Source organism: Populus nigra, chromosome 6, assembly GCF_951802175.1.
Source record: "Populus nigra chromosome 6, ddPopNigr1.1, whole genome shotgun sequence".
NCBI classification, from domain to species: Eukaryota; Viridiplantae; Streptophyta; class Magnoliopsida; order Malpighiales; family Salicaceae; genus Populus; species Populus nigra.
In genome coordinates, this window is record NC_084857.1 from 20,040,221 (window position 1) to 20,054,544 (window position 14,324).

The 14,324-nt window shown below is 31.2% G+C and overlaps 1 protein-coding gene across 1 annotated transcript; it reads left to right on the forward strand.

Moving 5' to 3' along the window:
• Nucleotides 1-7,547: 7,547 nt before the first annotated feature.
• LOC133697138 (probable histone-arginine methyltransferase 1.4) lies at nt 7,548-13,797 on the forward strand. The gene is made up of 15 exons (XM_062119519.1): nt 7,548-7,950; nt 8,126-8,194; nt 8,487-8,586; nt 9,119-9,262; nt 9,462-9,565; nt 9,680-9,778; nt 9,866-9,935; nt 10,211-10,307; nt 11,078-11,132; nt 11,520-11,603; nt 11,809-11,886; nt 12,277-12,380; nt 12,510-12,682; nt 12,761-12,912; nt 13,519-13,797. Exons 1-15 carry the CDS (start codon nt 7,732-7,734, stop codon nt 13,603-13,605), a joined length of 1,635 nt encoding a protein of 544 aa, XP_061975503.1. The 5' UTR covers nt 7,548-7,731; the 3' UTR covers nt 13,606-13,797.
• Nucleotides 13,798-14,324: the final 527 nt, after the last annotated feature.

The following is a 14,324-nucleotide window of genomic DNA, read 5'->3' on the forward strand; positions in this document are numbered from 1 at the left end:
TAACACTAACACATCAAAAAAAAATTAAAAAAAATTACTCCATTCTTTGAATTTGAATGGAGTTATGTCTCTAAGATCATTAAAAAAACAAACTTAGTCTCAAACAACGTGCAAATTATTCTCATAATATCCTTACTATCAAATAAAAAATAATAATTTTTTTTTATAAATTCATATTATTTTATACCATGATATCACATATAAAGTGTATAGACACCCTCATCTATATTCAATATATGATGTGGATTGGCTTTTATTTTATTTCTCAGTAAAATTTGAAATTATAGGGGGGAAACAGCAACGGGAAGAAATAATAGAAGTACAAACATTAGCTGAAAAAATTATATAATGAATCATGCTTATTCTTATACACTGCGGAGGCGACCTTGCCAAACAGGTTTCCCTGTAGGAATTGGAGTCACTGCCACACAAATTTTTCATCTATTTGTTTTCAATTTATGCCTAGATATGAATTTTGATCGGACTCTCACACAATCCAAATTTCTTTTGATTCGGATGTTTGGTTAGACCTATAAATCCAACTAGGATAGACTATTAACAAAAGCTAAAACGTTAAAGAAATTACTTTTTTATCCTTCAATCGAGTAAATTTAAACCTTTTAGCTTGGGTTTTTTTATCTTTTTCTCTAGCTCAGATGTCATTAAAAGACTTTTTAGAAGGTGTGTGTATATTTTCAAATTTTTAACACGGTAAAAATACTCTTTTACTTGTAGAATCAACAAAATTTATAATTGTTGATCAAGGGTTTTTTTGACTTTTCACAAGCTTCGTAACAATAAAAATACCTTTTTGCCTCTGGTATAAAAAAATATTGGGTTTCTGGACAAGGGTGTTTCAGGTTTTTCTATTTTCCATGTATAATAAAAGAATGTTTTTAACTTTAGAAAAGACAAAAAAAAAAAAGTTTTGCCTCTAGGGATATTTTTACGTTTTGTTTTTAATTTTTTTTTCAAAAGTTACTGGTGCGTGTTCTACTTGCACCATCGAATGGATGACATCTGTGCCATTCAGGTGGCGCTTGTGACACCCCCGCTGGCCAAATGTGGTCATTTGTCGTATCCCTTGATACATAGCCGTGCATTCTTCCACATGATGTGGAGTGTGTAGGCTTGGAATGGTTGGGTTGCCACTAGTAATTGATTTTTTTATTATTATTTATTTTTTCTCTTTTCTCTTTTGACATCTAAAGTGTATAATTGTCCTCTTTGTTTATTATTTTAATTTTAGTCCTTATTCATTGAATTTCTTATTTCATCCTTATTCCTTTTATATAAGGTTTTTTTTTTCAATTTTATCCTTCAATTATAATTTTTCATATATTTTGTTTTTCATTTCAATCCTTGTTCTTTTACTTTCTTATTTTATTTTTATTCCTCTTATAATTTCAGTCCTTCTAAATCTGTCCCTGTTTTTTTGTTGGTATTTCAGAATCTATCCTTTTAGTTTTGAATTTTTATTTTAGTTTTTTTCTCTTTTGTTTGAGTTTTATATGTTTACAATTCAGTTATTCAATTATAATTTGTGTATATTATGTTTCTCAATTTAGTCATTCTACTTTTAATTTCTTATTTTTTTCCCTTGGCTTTTTTATCAAAGTTTTTATAGTTTTTAATTTTACCCTTCAAATCAAATTTATGGTTTTTTTTTCTAGTAATAATAATATTTATTTTAGTTTGGTCTTTTTATATGTTAGATTTGCTAGGAATTGAATTTCATTGTTTTTCCATATATGATATTTTTTATTTAATATTTTGGATTACTGGTTTGAAAATTTTACATGGCTTTAATTAGGGGTGAGTAAAAAAACCGAGAAAATAAAAAAAAACCAACAAAAAAAACCAATTAAATAGATTAAAATTTTAAAAAAATCGGCTGGTTCGGTTCGTTTTGGTTTTATAAGCAAAAAACCAAAAAAACAAATCGAACCGAACCGAACCGAAAAAATGGAAAAAAACCGAGCCAAACCGTAAAAAACCGAGCCAAAACCGGAAAAACCAAGCCAAACCAGTTTGAACCAGTTTTTTCTTAAAAAACCGAACTGAAACCGGTCGGTTTGACCCAATTTCGATTCGATTTTGGTTTTTTTAAAAAATAATTTTGTTTTTGTTACTTTTTTTGATAAAAATCGAACCGAACCAAAAATGATCATCCCTAGGCTTGATGTTCTCTTTTATTTATTGTCTTATTTTTTTAATTTTATCATTTTATATTGGTTTTTTAAAATAAAAAAAAATAATTTAAATTTCTTTTAAACTTATTAGATAAACCAATTTGAGTTAATTCTTAAAAAGTTACCATGTTTATAGCATTGTAAAAAACATTTCGCTCTCTTAATAACTTTTTTATATTTTTAAAAACATGGAGAAGCTGGAGTAAATAAACTATTCCATACTATGTTATGATACAGTCATTCTAATATTTGAACTATCAGATAATGCCCAGGGGGTTGGGTCTGAAAAATTATAAAACATCACCATTTTGCATGGTCTAAATATAATTATTGAATATCAATTTTATTTTATCTAGATTAAAAATCATCATAAAAGGTTATATTAGTTAATTTCTTTTGTGTTTGTGAGAAGATGGAAGTTAGTTTTGAATAGAACACAATTTAATGAGAAAGAACTGAACTAGGGGTGTTTGTTTGCTGGAAAGTAGTTTTTTTTAAAAAAATAAATTCCAGAAAAATGAATTATTTTTTTATGTTTGCTAGTGTAATGAAAAATAAAGTTGAAAAATATTTTCCAGTGTTTGATTATGTCATGGAAAATGAGTTGGAAAATAACTTATTAATGCTTTATTTTTCTCAAATTTATTAAAATAATAAGGAACAAATCTCACAAATTAAAAAATTGAATCAGAATGAAATTGAAAAAAAATTAGAATTTCATAAATTATCTCAAATAAAATAAATAACAGAGATCAAATCTAAAACATTAAAAAAATTGAAAGATGAATAAATTAAAATAATAATAATTAACATTTCATAAATGATTTCAAATAAAATAAGTAACAATCAAAAGAATAAAAACCAAATTTGATAGATAAAAAATTTCAATTAAAAAATAATAAGGAAAAAGCAAATAACAATTATAAAAATGAGGACCAAAGTTAATATAAAAGTTAAATTATAAGGGATGAAATTGAAAAACAAATATTCAAAACAAAATATATATATATATATATATATATATATATATATATCAATCAAAAGTTTGAGGACCAAATTTGATATAATCAGCAAATAATATGATATTTCTAAATTTTTCACAACTTACAAAAAGTGTTTTCCGCCCAAAATAAAAGGAAAATACTTTTCTGGAAACCAAGCCAAATTTTCCTTTGACCGTAAAGTGTTTTCCGTTGACCAACTTTTCTAATGGCAAACAAATACAGGAAAGTTTGGAAAGTGATTAAATCACTTTCTAGAAAACAAACGCAGCCTAAAAAACAAAGAGGATGTTAATCAAATTCACAAGAAAAAATACATTATGTCCAGACATTTTTGGTTGAATCATTATTTATCCCTTGAGTTTAGGATATTTTGTTATGGCCTAAATCTTTATTTATTTATGTTTCAGTCTCTGTATTTGAAAAAAGAATAAAAAATCATTAGAAAATAAGAAAAGATAATGAAAATGGTTGGTCAGCACATTTAAGAAACAAAAATTACTGGTTTTTGTGTTGATAAGTTTCGATTGACAAGAGAAATGTTATTTAGGTGTTGTTTATCTTTCATCTTGCTAAAAAATTAGATCAAGGATTGGGAATTTTTGTTTTTAATTCAAGTTATTATTTATTTTACAAATTAAAGGGGGGCTTGAGGTTGTAAATGTGTTCATTGAGATTTTTCAAGTGTTTTTAAATGAAAAAAAAATAAAAAAATGATTTTTTTGTCCAAAAAAATTAGAACCTAACTTTCTAGTCTATCTCTTTAAGAATATTTATAAAAAAAATCAAAACGACATCATTTTAGTAAAAAAACAAAAGTCAACAGGTTGCAACCGGGTTTTTGACTAGGTCAATCTAACAGGTCACACTGGGTTTTTTTCTTTTCCTGTTTTTTCTTCAATCCGACTCGGTTCCAACTCCGGATCGACCCGCCGGGCCGAGTTTCAAAACTATACTTTCTATTCTATCTCCTTAGGAATATTATGAAGTATGTGAGTGGTCGTCCATACAATTACTATGAAATGTGGGCTATGCACATGGTGTGATGGGTTGTGTAAATAGTGTTATAGGTTATTTGAATTTTTTACTTTGCAAAAAATCTCCTATGCATTAAAAAACAATTGTGCTCTTCATTATTTTTTAATGAAAAAAAGAGTAGAAAACTTGTAATGAAAATTTAAAAGAACCTTTAAAATGTGTTTTTCAAACTCGGAATAAATTTGAAAAAGTGGATGAAGAAACTTGATGAAGTTTAGTTTTTACTCCTGTTTTTAAGATTTTTTATGTATTATTTTGTTTCTAAATAGCCTTTAAGTTAGTTTTTTCTTCTTTTATAGGAATAAAAAAAAGAGTGGACAAAAAAGTGGCATAATTGTACATATTACATATTAATTATATATGAACATAGTTTCATAGCATATTATTTTAATGGGACTATTATAAATATATCTAAACTAATTTTTTTAAGCCACTAAAAGAGAATTAGATAGTCAAAACCTATTGTAGTTATGTTTGATATTGTGGTTACTTTTGTGGTTGTGGTTTGAAAAAAGTTGTTTTATAAAAAGTACTTTTAGTTGAGGTTAGTTTGATATTTATATATGTTTGGTTAAAATTGTGGTTGAAATTGAGGTTGAATAAAAAGTAGTTTAATATGTTTAGTTAAACATGCTTTTCAAATTGAGGATGTAAAATAACTAAAAAAGATATATATATATTAATATTGATGGTTTTTAATTTAAATATTATAGATTTAACTACCACTATTGCATCATTAAATAAATAATATTTTATATCAAATATTTTTAATTGTTCCATTAACTTATCTATAATTTCATCACGTATGAAATTCATCCGATAAGGACTATAGTTTTCATGGTTTTTTGAGCGTGTACAAAATCAGGTAAAATATCATCAGAAACAAAATTAGAATTGCGATCAAATTCTACAAATGCTACGTCACCATGCGATCTCTTTCCAATTTATGCAGTGTTATTAAATAATATTAAATACTAGTTTTTGAGTAAAACACAATTAAAAAAATTGAATTTTTTTCGGATCGGACACGATTCAATAAACAGTGAAGTCGCTATTTACATCACTTGGCACTATTCACGTGAACAGTGCCTAGTGAATTAATCCACTTGGCAATGTTCGGATGATGATGATTGCCAAAGAAATATTAAAAACTCGTACTTGAGCTGAAGGAAGGAAGCAAACAACAAATTAAGTAGGCCCTTGAGTTTTTTCTTTCTCTTGGCAATAGGGGGCAAAAGTGAAAAGCAACAATTTTTTGCTTCACCAAAACCAGCGACACAAACTTAATTTTTAGTGGGACCCATCTCTAAAATCTGTGTTCAAAATATTTACCAAACGGTTATAAATTGTGGTTGGAACAAAACACGGTTCCAACTACAATATCAAACGGTATCGTGATCCCAAGCCCAATGATCACTTACGATTATTAAATGAGCTTTTTTATAAACACATGTGATCTCTCTATGTGAAATTCTTAAGTAGGTTAGTTTAGCATACATAACATCTGACAACCACTTATATAGTAGTAATAGTTACAAGAATCCCTTATACATTGGCTTATAAAAACAACTATTCCTTTTCATGAATAAAAAGAATATAATATATACCAGTCTCAATAACTATAATTAATGTTCAATCTTAATAGAATTAGGAACACTTGTAACAATATTTTGATGCAATGAAAATTTTATAATTATATTTTGCGTGAACAAAGTCAATATCATGTACAACTAACTAACTTACCCAAAATTATAAATATTACCACCAAAATCATCCCTAGAATCAAGTAGAGGTATCTTTACCTAGATATAAATCGGGATACTTAGTTAAATAAATGAAGATGGAGTGAAAGGAACTAAGATCGTCAAACAACTTGAAGGTCATATGAATGAAGTTAACTTGCATCTAAGTAAAAACTCGATGAAATCATAGGTTAATGTGTTTGGTATTGTGGTAGCTGTTGTAGTTGTGGTTTGAAAAAAATTGTTTTATAAAAAATGCTTTTAGTTGAGGTTGATTTGGTATTTATGTATGTGTTGGTTAAAACTATAGTTGAAATTGAGGTTGAACAAAAAGTAGTTTAATGTGTTTGGTTAATAATGCTTTTAAAATTAAGGTTATAAAATAATTTTAAAAAATATATATTATTATTTATGGTTTTTAATTTAAATATTGTAGATTTAACAATTTTTATTATATCATGAAATAAATAATACTTTATATAAAATATTTTTCATTGTTCCATTAAATTATTTACAATTTCATCACGTATGAAATATATATGACAAGGACTACAGTTTTTTGGTTTCTTAAATGTGCGACAACATCAAGTAAAATATAATTAGGAACAAAACTGGAATTGCGATCAAATTCTGCAAATACTACATCATCAAGCGATCTTTGTCTAATTTATGTAGTATCATTGAATAATGTTAAACACTAGTTTTTTGAATAAAACACAATTAAAAAATTAAAAATAATTTTTATTTTTTATTTTACTAGGTTGGACCCGGTTCAATGCATGTTGAGCTTTGGACCGAATCCGGTCCGACCGGAATTGGTCCGGCCGGAATAGTGTAGCATGCTACAGTGTTAAGTAAATAGTGTATCAATGTACACTGTTCATGCTAATTGCACTGTTCAGTGAACAGTGTAATTAGTAAGAACAGTGCATGAAAAGTAAGAATTCTTTGCTTTTCTTTTCCTGTGTTTCGGACGCAAAAATAATGTGGAATCCATGCATAATAAATCTTGTTTTCATATTAACCAAACAACTTAAATCTATTCTACGGTTTAATTTAAATAAACAAGCTCTTAGTACACATGTTTCATCGCATATTTATCGCCCCAAGTCAAGTATCTTCCATAAATCCCTACCACGTGATCACATCCGCTCCCACACCTAAAGCAAAGTGGCAAACCGCCGCCCCTTTTCCTGCCCACCTTTCCATACTTCATGCAAATGCACATATTAGCATAAATAAATTAAAATTATAATAATAATAATTTTTTAAAATATGTTTTATTTAGAAAAATATTAAAAAAATAATATTTTTACTTTTTAAAAATAATTTTTAATATCAATATATTAAAACTATTTAAAAATATAACAAAGGATTTCTAAGCAAAAGAAAAATTTTTTCAATTTTTTTAAATATAAAAATAAAATAGCTTTACGGAGCTCATGAGTTTGATGGAGAGAATTGTTACCCCTTCAGGAATAAAAAGATAATTTGAGAAAAAAATAATATATAAATATTGATTAAATAATGTTTTAGAACTTAAGGGACAATATAAAAAATGATTTTTACCCATCACATGGCAGCCAAAAGATATTATGCTCTCTCTCTGTCTTTTTGACGGCTCTGAGTCTCAGCTTCGCGCTTTTTTGTAAAACCCTAATTTTCACTCACTCACTCATCCATTGCAGCTCCTCCTCCTAAACATATAAATATATATATAAAAAAATAAAAAAATAAAAATCGATCGAGGTTTCAATAATGGAGATTCAAAAACAAAGCAAACAACAACAACAAGAGTTTGCTTTAGCATCAATAACCGAGCTTACTTCTTCTTCTTCGACCTCGTCGTCTTGTTCAGATTCTCAATCGGTACCGGTAATTGCTAGGTTTAGCGCCGACAATGGAGTTGCGGGGCTTCGATTTAACCGAGACTCTGAATCAACTGATTCTATCAGTGTTGATGTCAGAACTGCTCAGGTCAGTCAGTGTTTGTTCTTAGTTTCTTTTTAATTTTACTTTAGTAATTGTTGTTTTGGTAGTTTGTGCTGTTGCCAATTGGTAGAAATAATAATGGTGAATTTTATGGATTAGATAAGATATATGAGTAATGATGGTGTTTTTTCTTTGTTCTTTCTTTTTTGATATTGTTCAGTTATTCAAGCTAGGGCCTTCACAATCTGTTTGCATAGCTGAAGCTTCGGGTGCTGGCACGGGAAAAGAAGTACGGAGTTTTATTTTTGTTCAAATTATGTAGTTTTTTTTTTAAACTATATGCAGTGAAAGGGGACCTGTTTTTTTATTCCTGTCTTATTCACTTGTTTAGTTAGTAGGGAAATTGGATCTCTTGTTATGTGGATGCTTGTATCTCTTCTCTTTAAATACACATGCAAATTGCAAGATGTCAATGCCCCCTTGCCACGAGTTGTTTTTCTACGTACTTGGCTGGTGATTGGTATTGCAATGCATGATGTAGCTTTTATGTTCATAATGTTAACAGTATTACTTTTTACCAGAAATATTCAACAGGAGTCACTGTCCAATTTAGAAATGAAGAGGAGAGCAGGGCCTTCCATTGTGCATTTGAGCAATGGAAGAAGAAAGACACTGTTCAAGGTGCTGCTTTGGAAATTTTGTCAGTTTATTATAGATAGTTACCTGGTATAATATGAAGATACCCCCTTGTCAAATATCCTGATTTCCCCCAACTTTGCCTCTCCCTCTCTCTCTTCTCTAGAAGCTCATGTCTTTTGATTGCATCACTTTGATAGTGGTTATTTGCTATAAGTTTCCCTATAAATAAATCCATGCAGAATCATGGAAGTTGGAACTCCAAGATGCATTAAAATACTTAATGTTGCATTTGTTAATTGTGAAAATTTTGTAATGGATTTTGTCCTTGAAAATCCCTTAACCTTAAAAATGGAAAAATAATAACCATTTTGCACTTTGCATCTAGATGAGGATTTCAATTTCAATTTACTCCATCTAGCTTTCTAAGCAATTTGGAAGTTTTTTCCAATCTAAACAGAACAGACAGATGTCATGTTAACTTTTCTTATGTTTTGTGAAGTTGTCAAAATGACCTGCTTTCTAATCCACAAGTACCTGCAATTTGCTTCTGAGTGTTGGCTATTTTCTTTTCCAGGAACATCGATGCCTAATGGAGCAGTCACATCTTGTAAAAGCAAGTTTGAAGATAAAATAGAACCATCATCTGCCAAAATGTATTTCCATTATTATGGGCAATTGCTACATCAGCAAAACATGATGCAAGATTATGTGAGGACAGGTTAAATTGCTAACTATTCTGTTACTCCTTTCTATCTTATCGTAGATGTTCACTTTCAATTTATTAAGCTTGACAAAGCCTCACAAATCATGATGTTCACTAGTTTACTGCATGTGCTCAAAATGCAAAAATTCTATGATGGACATGTAATTTGAGTCAGATGGTCAGTGTGACAATGTAAGCAAAATTAATGTTTCAGGAACCTATTATGCTGCGGTCATTGAGAACCGTGCAGATTTTTTTGGTCGTGTGGTGGTTGATGTTGGTGCTGGTAGTGGTATTTTGTCATTATTTGCTGCTCAGGTATACTTATCTTTTGACTAGTTGAATTTATCGTTCCCAGTGCAAAAATCTTGCATATCTGCTTTTCTGGATGTGCTTTTACAAGCTGATTATGTGTTCCCTTTCTCCAATCAGGCTGGTGCAAAGCATGTCTATGCCGTGGAAGCATCTGAAATGGCAGAATATGCCCGGAAACTGATTGCTGGAAACCCATCACTTGGGGAAAGGATAACAGTGAGACTTTGCTATGTACTTCAATTGTTTTTTCTTAAATGCCATTGTTTATCTCATTTTGCTTAAGTCAATATCATGTGAATGTAGGTAATAAAGGGTAAAGTTGAGGAAGTTGAATTGCCAGAGAAAGCAGATATTCTGATATCTGAACCAATGGGTAAGTTTATGCAGCATCTTTACTTTGTCATTCCAGTGGATGATGAAATTTTCTAATAATGCCGAACACCTTTTTTTCGTCAATGGATTTTTCTTCTCTGTTTATTTTAAGCCTCAAATGCCCCTTCTCCTGCTGGCATGAGGATGAGTTTTGTCAGCAAAAAGATGAAGAATGTTTCCAGGATTGAATGAATTGACAGATAATATCCCGAGTGCTTGTAGATAGCAAGTCCAAATTTATATTTTTCTTGAATTTTTCTGGGACTTGTCTTGTAGGTACCTTGTTAGTTAATGAAAGAATGTTGGAGTCCTATGTGATTGCAAGAGATCGTTTTCTTGTTCCAAATGGAAAAATGTTCCCTACAGTTGGAAGGTAAATAGTGACTCTCCAATGCTCCTTTTCTGCTTGATTTCTTAGATCTTGGATGCATTTTGAGTAAGAATATTTGACTCCTACATGACTCTGGTTGTTGCGATCCTACTGCAAAGTTTTCTTGTTCTCATGCAATTGCTAGATGACTTCCAATTGGAAAGTAACCTCATGATTATGGTGGCATATATCTTCATCTAGATCTTCTTGTTTCATGTAAAATTTGTAGGTAATGTCAACTTTTTAATGATTTTGCCTGATGGTTTCGTATGCCCCTTCTACTCCATTTCCTGATTTGATGGACAAATTGGGTTCCCATTTTTCTTCCACTTGAGTGATGACACCATCCAGTCAACTCTTTTGACAGTTTCTTCCCCTTATACTATGTCTCTTTACAGTTCTTCTTGTAAAGTCAGGTTAAGGTATGTTTTGATTTGAAGTTTGTTCCTGGCATTTGGAATCTTTCAGGACATGAAGCGTTGTTAGTAATGCTTGGATCTTGTTTTCTTATTAGAGACAGACTTGTAATATATGCTTCTTGTTGCCACCAGCTTTCAGAATGCTTTTTTTCTAGAAAAATAAAATCATAAATCTGTACATAACTGCATGCGTTTTGTTTATTTTTCCATTGTAAATTACTCCTGATGGTCTCTGTATAAATTTTTATCTTTATGCATGTATTCTCGTGTGCTCCAGGATCCTGTGTCTGCAAACCCAAATTTAATTGATCTTTTAATTTAGATTTTATTAGTTAAAATTGCTTGCTTTTGCAGGATACACATGGCACCTTTTAGTGATGAATACTTATTTGTTGAAATTGCGAATAAGGTATGTACCTGGATCAATTATGCTGAAGTCATTCTATGAATAACTTGATGCAGCCCGTGCACCTCTTTGTAGCAGTGTGACAATTTCAAAAAGTCATTACTGATTGGTTGATTTCTTATTTTATATGCCTAAGCTTTGCAGCAGTGTGACAATTTCAAAAAGTCATGACTGATTGGTATATGCCTAATCTTTGTAGCAGTGCGACAATTTCAAAAAGTCATGACTGATTGGCTGATTTCTTATTTTATATGCCTAATGTTGCAATGCTAGTCAAGTTTTCCCATTGATGTCATGAGTTCTCTTGATTAAACTGTTGTCCATTCCTACCATTAGTGTGTGTTGAAATAAATGTTTGTGTTTTTCTTATTATTGGTTTTCTCGATGCAGGCCCTCTTTTGGCAGCAACAAAACTATTACGGTGTTGATCTGACACCTTTGTATGGATCTGCATTTGGGGGATACTTCTCTCAGGTCTCTTTAGATTTCATTTTTCTGGCCTTGATTGAATCATTAAATTACATTTTGGTTGACTTGCTTGGATATGCTCTCATCCTGATTATAAACCAAAGTATTCATGTTTTCTGTGGAGAAAATACCTTCTTAAGTGATTACTCTGATTCTTTGATATCTGCACCATCTTTTGTGATCATATTTCTGATCATCTGATTGCATGCAGCCTGTTGTAGATGCTTTCGATCCAAGATTATTGGTGGCTCCTACAATTTGTCATGTTTTAGACTTTACTGAAATAAAGGTATAGCCGTACCCTTTATTCTTGTGCAGTTGCACTTCTTGTTAGCTGTTTTATATAATGCCTGCTCATTAAGGAAAATGATTATGATTTTATCCTCCTAGTTTTGTTTCATCTTGAATTCTTCAGGTTTAACTTACATTTTGTTTTAAAAGTTTCTGCTGCACAACAACCTCCTCTCTATGGAATCTATACAGTTAGAACTATTGGCTTTGTATTCCACCTTAGGGTGCATCGCTGAGTGCTGTACACCTGAAACAAGTTTTGCTTCCAAAGCTTTTAGATCTCCATTCTTTCTTTATGAGTGACTCTTGTTCCTTTCTCCATGATGAAGTTACTGCCTTGACATTTCTTGGTCCAACTCATCAAAACTTTTCTACTTTTCTTCTGCAGGAAGAGGATTTATATGAGATTGTTATACCTTTGAAATTCATAGCCTCTGTAGGAACTAGAGTTCATGGTCTGGCCTGCTGGTTCGATGTGTTATTTAATGGGAGGCGAGTACTTGTCCCTGATCTTCTTCTTTTTTTTAGCTTGCATGTTACACCTGCAGTATGCTTTCCTTGTTACATGTTTTTCATCCCACAAATTTATTTGCTTCATATGGGAATCACCTTGATCTGCAGTACTGTACAAAGGTGGCTTACAACTGCCCCTGGTGCGCCTACCACCCACTGGTACCAATTACGTTGTGTTCTGTCTCAGCCACTCTATGTGATGGCAGGGCAAGAAATTACTGGCCAGCTCCGGATGGTTGCCCACAATGCTCAGAGTTACACTCTATATTTAACTTTGTCAGGTTGGTTTTTGTCTTCTCATGTTTGTCTTTCTGATTTGTTTTCTTCCTTTTCTAACAAGTTACGATCAACTCTAACAGCTAAAATGTGGGGCCCTGGTGCTGAACAAGGAGGAATACTTCAGACATCATCATGCAAACTTGATCTAAAAGAACCATATTACAGGATGTCCCAACCACAAGCTTATGCAATGGCACAAGATCAGCAACCACACCAGCCAATACACACTCAGGTGATGACTAATTATATCAGCAGCTTTAATCTTTATGATCAATTGGTTAGGAGAAGAATATATGCACATTGAATTATCAAACACAAAATCCGATGCTCCGAATCTATGAATTTATGCACCTTAGGTTACCATCTTTACATTAAAGCAGTTTCCAATACACCTATCTGAATGTAATGGTATGTAGAAAGGTGAACACTGTAAGGCCTTCCCACTGCCGTGTGAATTGTACATAACTTGGCCACCCTTTGGGTGAAGTTTTGGGTTTTAGGCTTGCAGCCCGCTAAGGTTATTCTATTTTGACCTGCAATGATGCACGTGCTGTGTGCTCTTTCCTTTGATGACATATGGCTTGGAACATGCAAAGCATCCGTATATAACACTTGAATAAACTGACCACCCTAGTGTAACAGTTTCATTTAGAAACTAGGTCTCATGTAGCATTTTGGTACCAAGTGATGGTTTTGAGCCATTAAATATGCCTGGGCAGTAGCAGAAGAAGAATTAGAGGAGATAGTAATAAAAACTCTTGATATTTGGATAAAGAATTGCTTACACTTGTAAATTTTTACCTGAGACAACTAGTCTTGAGTTTTCATCTTCTTACAGGACATACACATTCAAGCAGCAGATGATTTAGAGGAGCCCGAGTTGATACAGCCACCACCTCAGAATTTGGATGGCCAGCTCCAGTAAGTTAATAATGGAGTCTTACAGGCTTGTGACAGTTTTTAACTTGGCATATCTTTGTTACACATAATTGCTTCACCTATGCAAGGGTCCTTCATTTATTAATTGAACTCCCATCCTCCCTGCCCCGTTCAGTTCCCTTGTAAATTAGATAAAATTTTAAAGAGTTTTTTTCAAATTTATTGCTTTCAGTGGTTACATTGTGGATCCTGTTTACCATTTCATAATTATTTTAGTGGGTTTAAGTAATAATAATAAAAAATCTCCATGTTGGTTCACCACAAAATATAAATACGAGACCTCGATGGAAATCAACAATCCGTTCTGGGAGCATTTCTTGTTTCAATGCTCTGCTAATAGGTAAAACCTCAAATATTTGACTACCCGAAAAACTTGCAGAAATGAATTTTCAGTTGGGTTTGGTTTTTAATAAAAAAAAACTGAATCAAACTGGAGTTTTTTATATATATTCAAAGCTGAACTGAAAATTAAAAACCGGTTCAAACAGTTTGTTTTTTTAAAAATAGAAACAGGTGGGGTTTATAGTCAAATCTAGTTGCTTAATTTGTTTGGGTTTTCGTGTTTTTTAATTGGGCTATTTAAATCTTTATGGATTTTTTATAGTTAAAGTCAAAATTTTCCTTTATTTTTTATTTTTTATTATAGGACATTCATGTCAGGTTAAAATTCTAAAAGCAGCCTAAACCAAATCATCTCGCAAATAT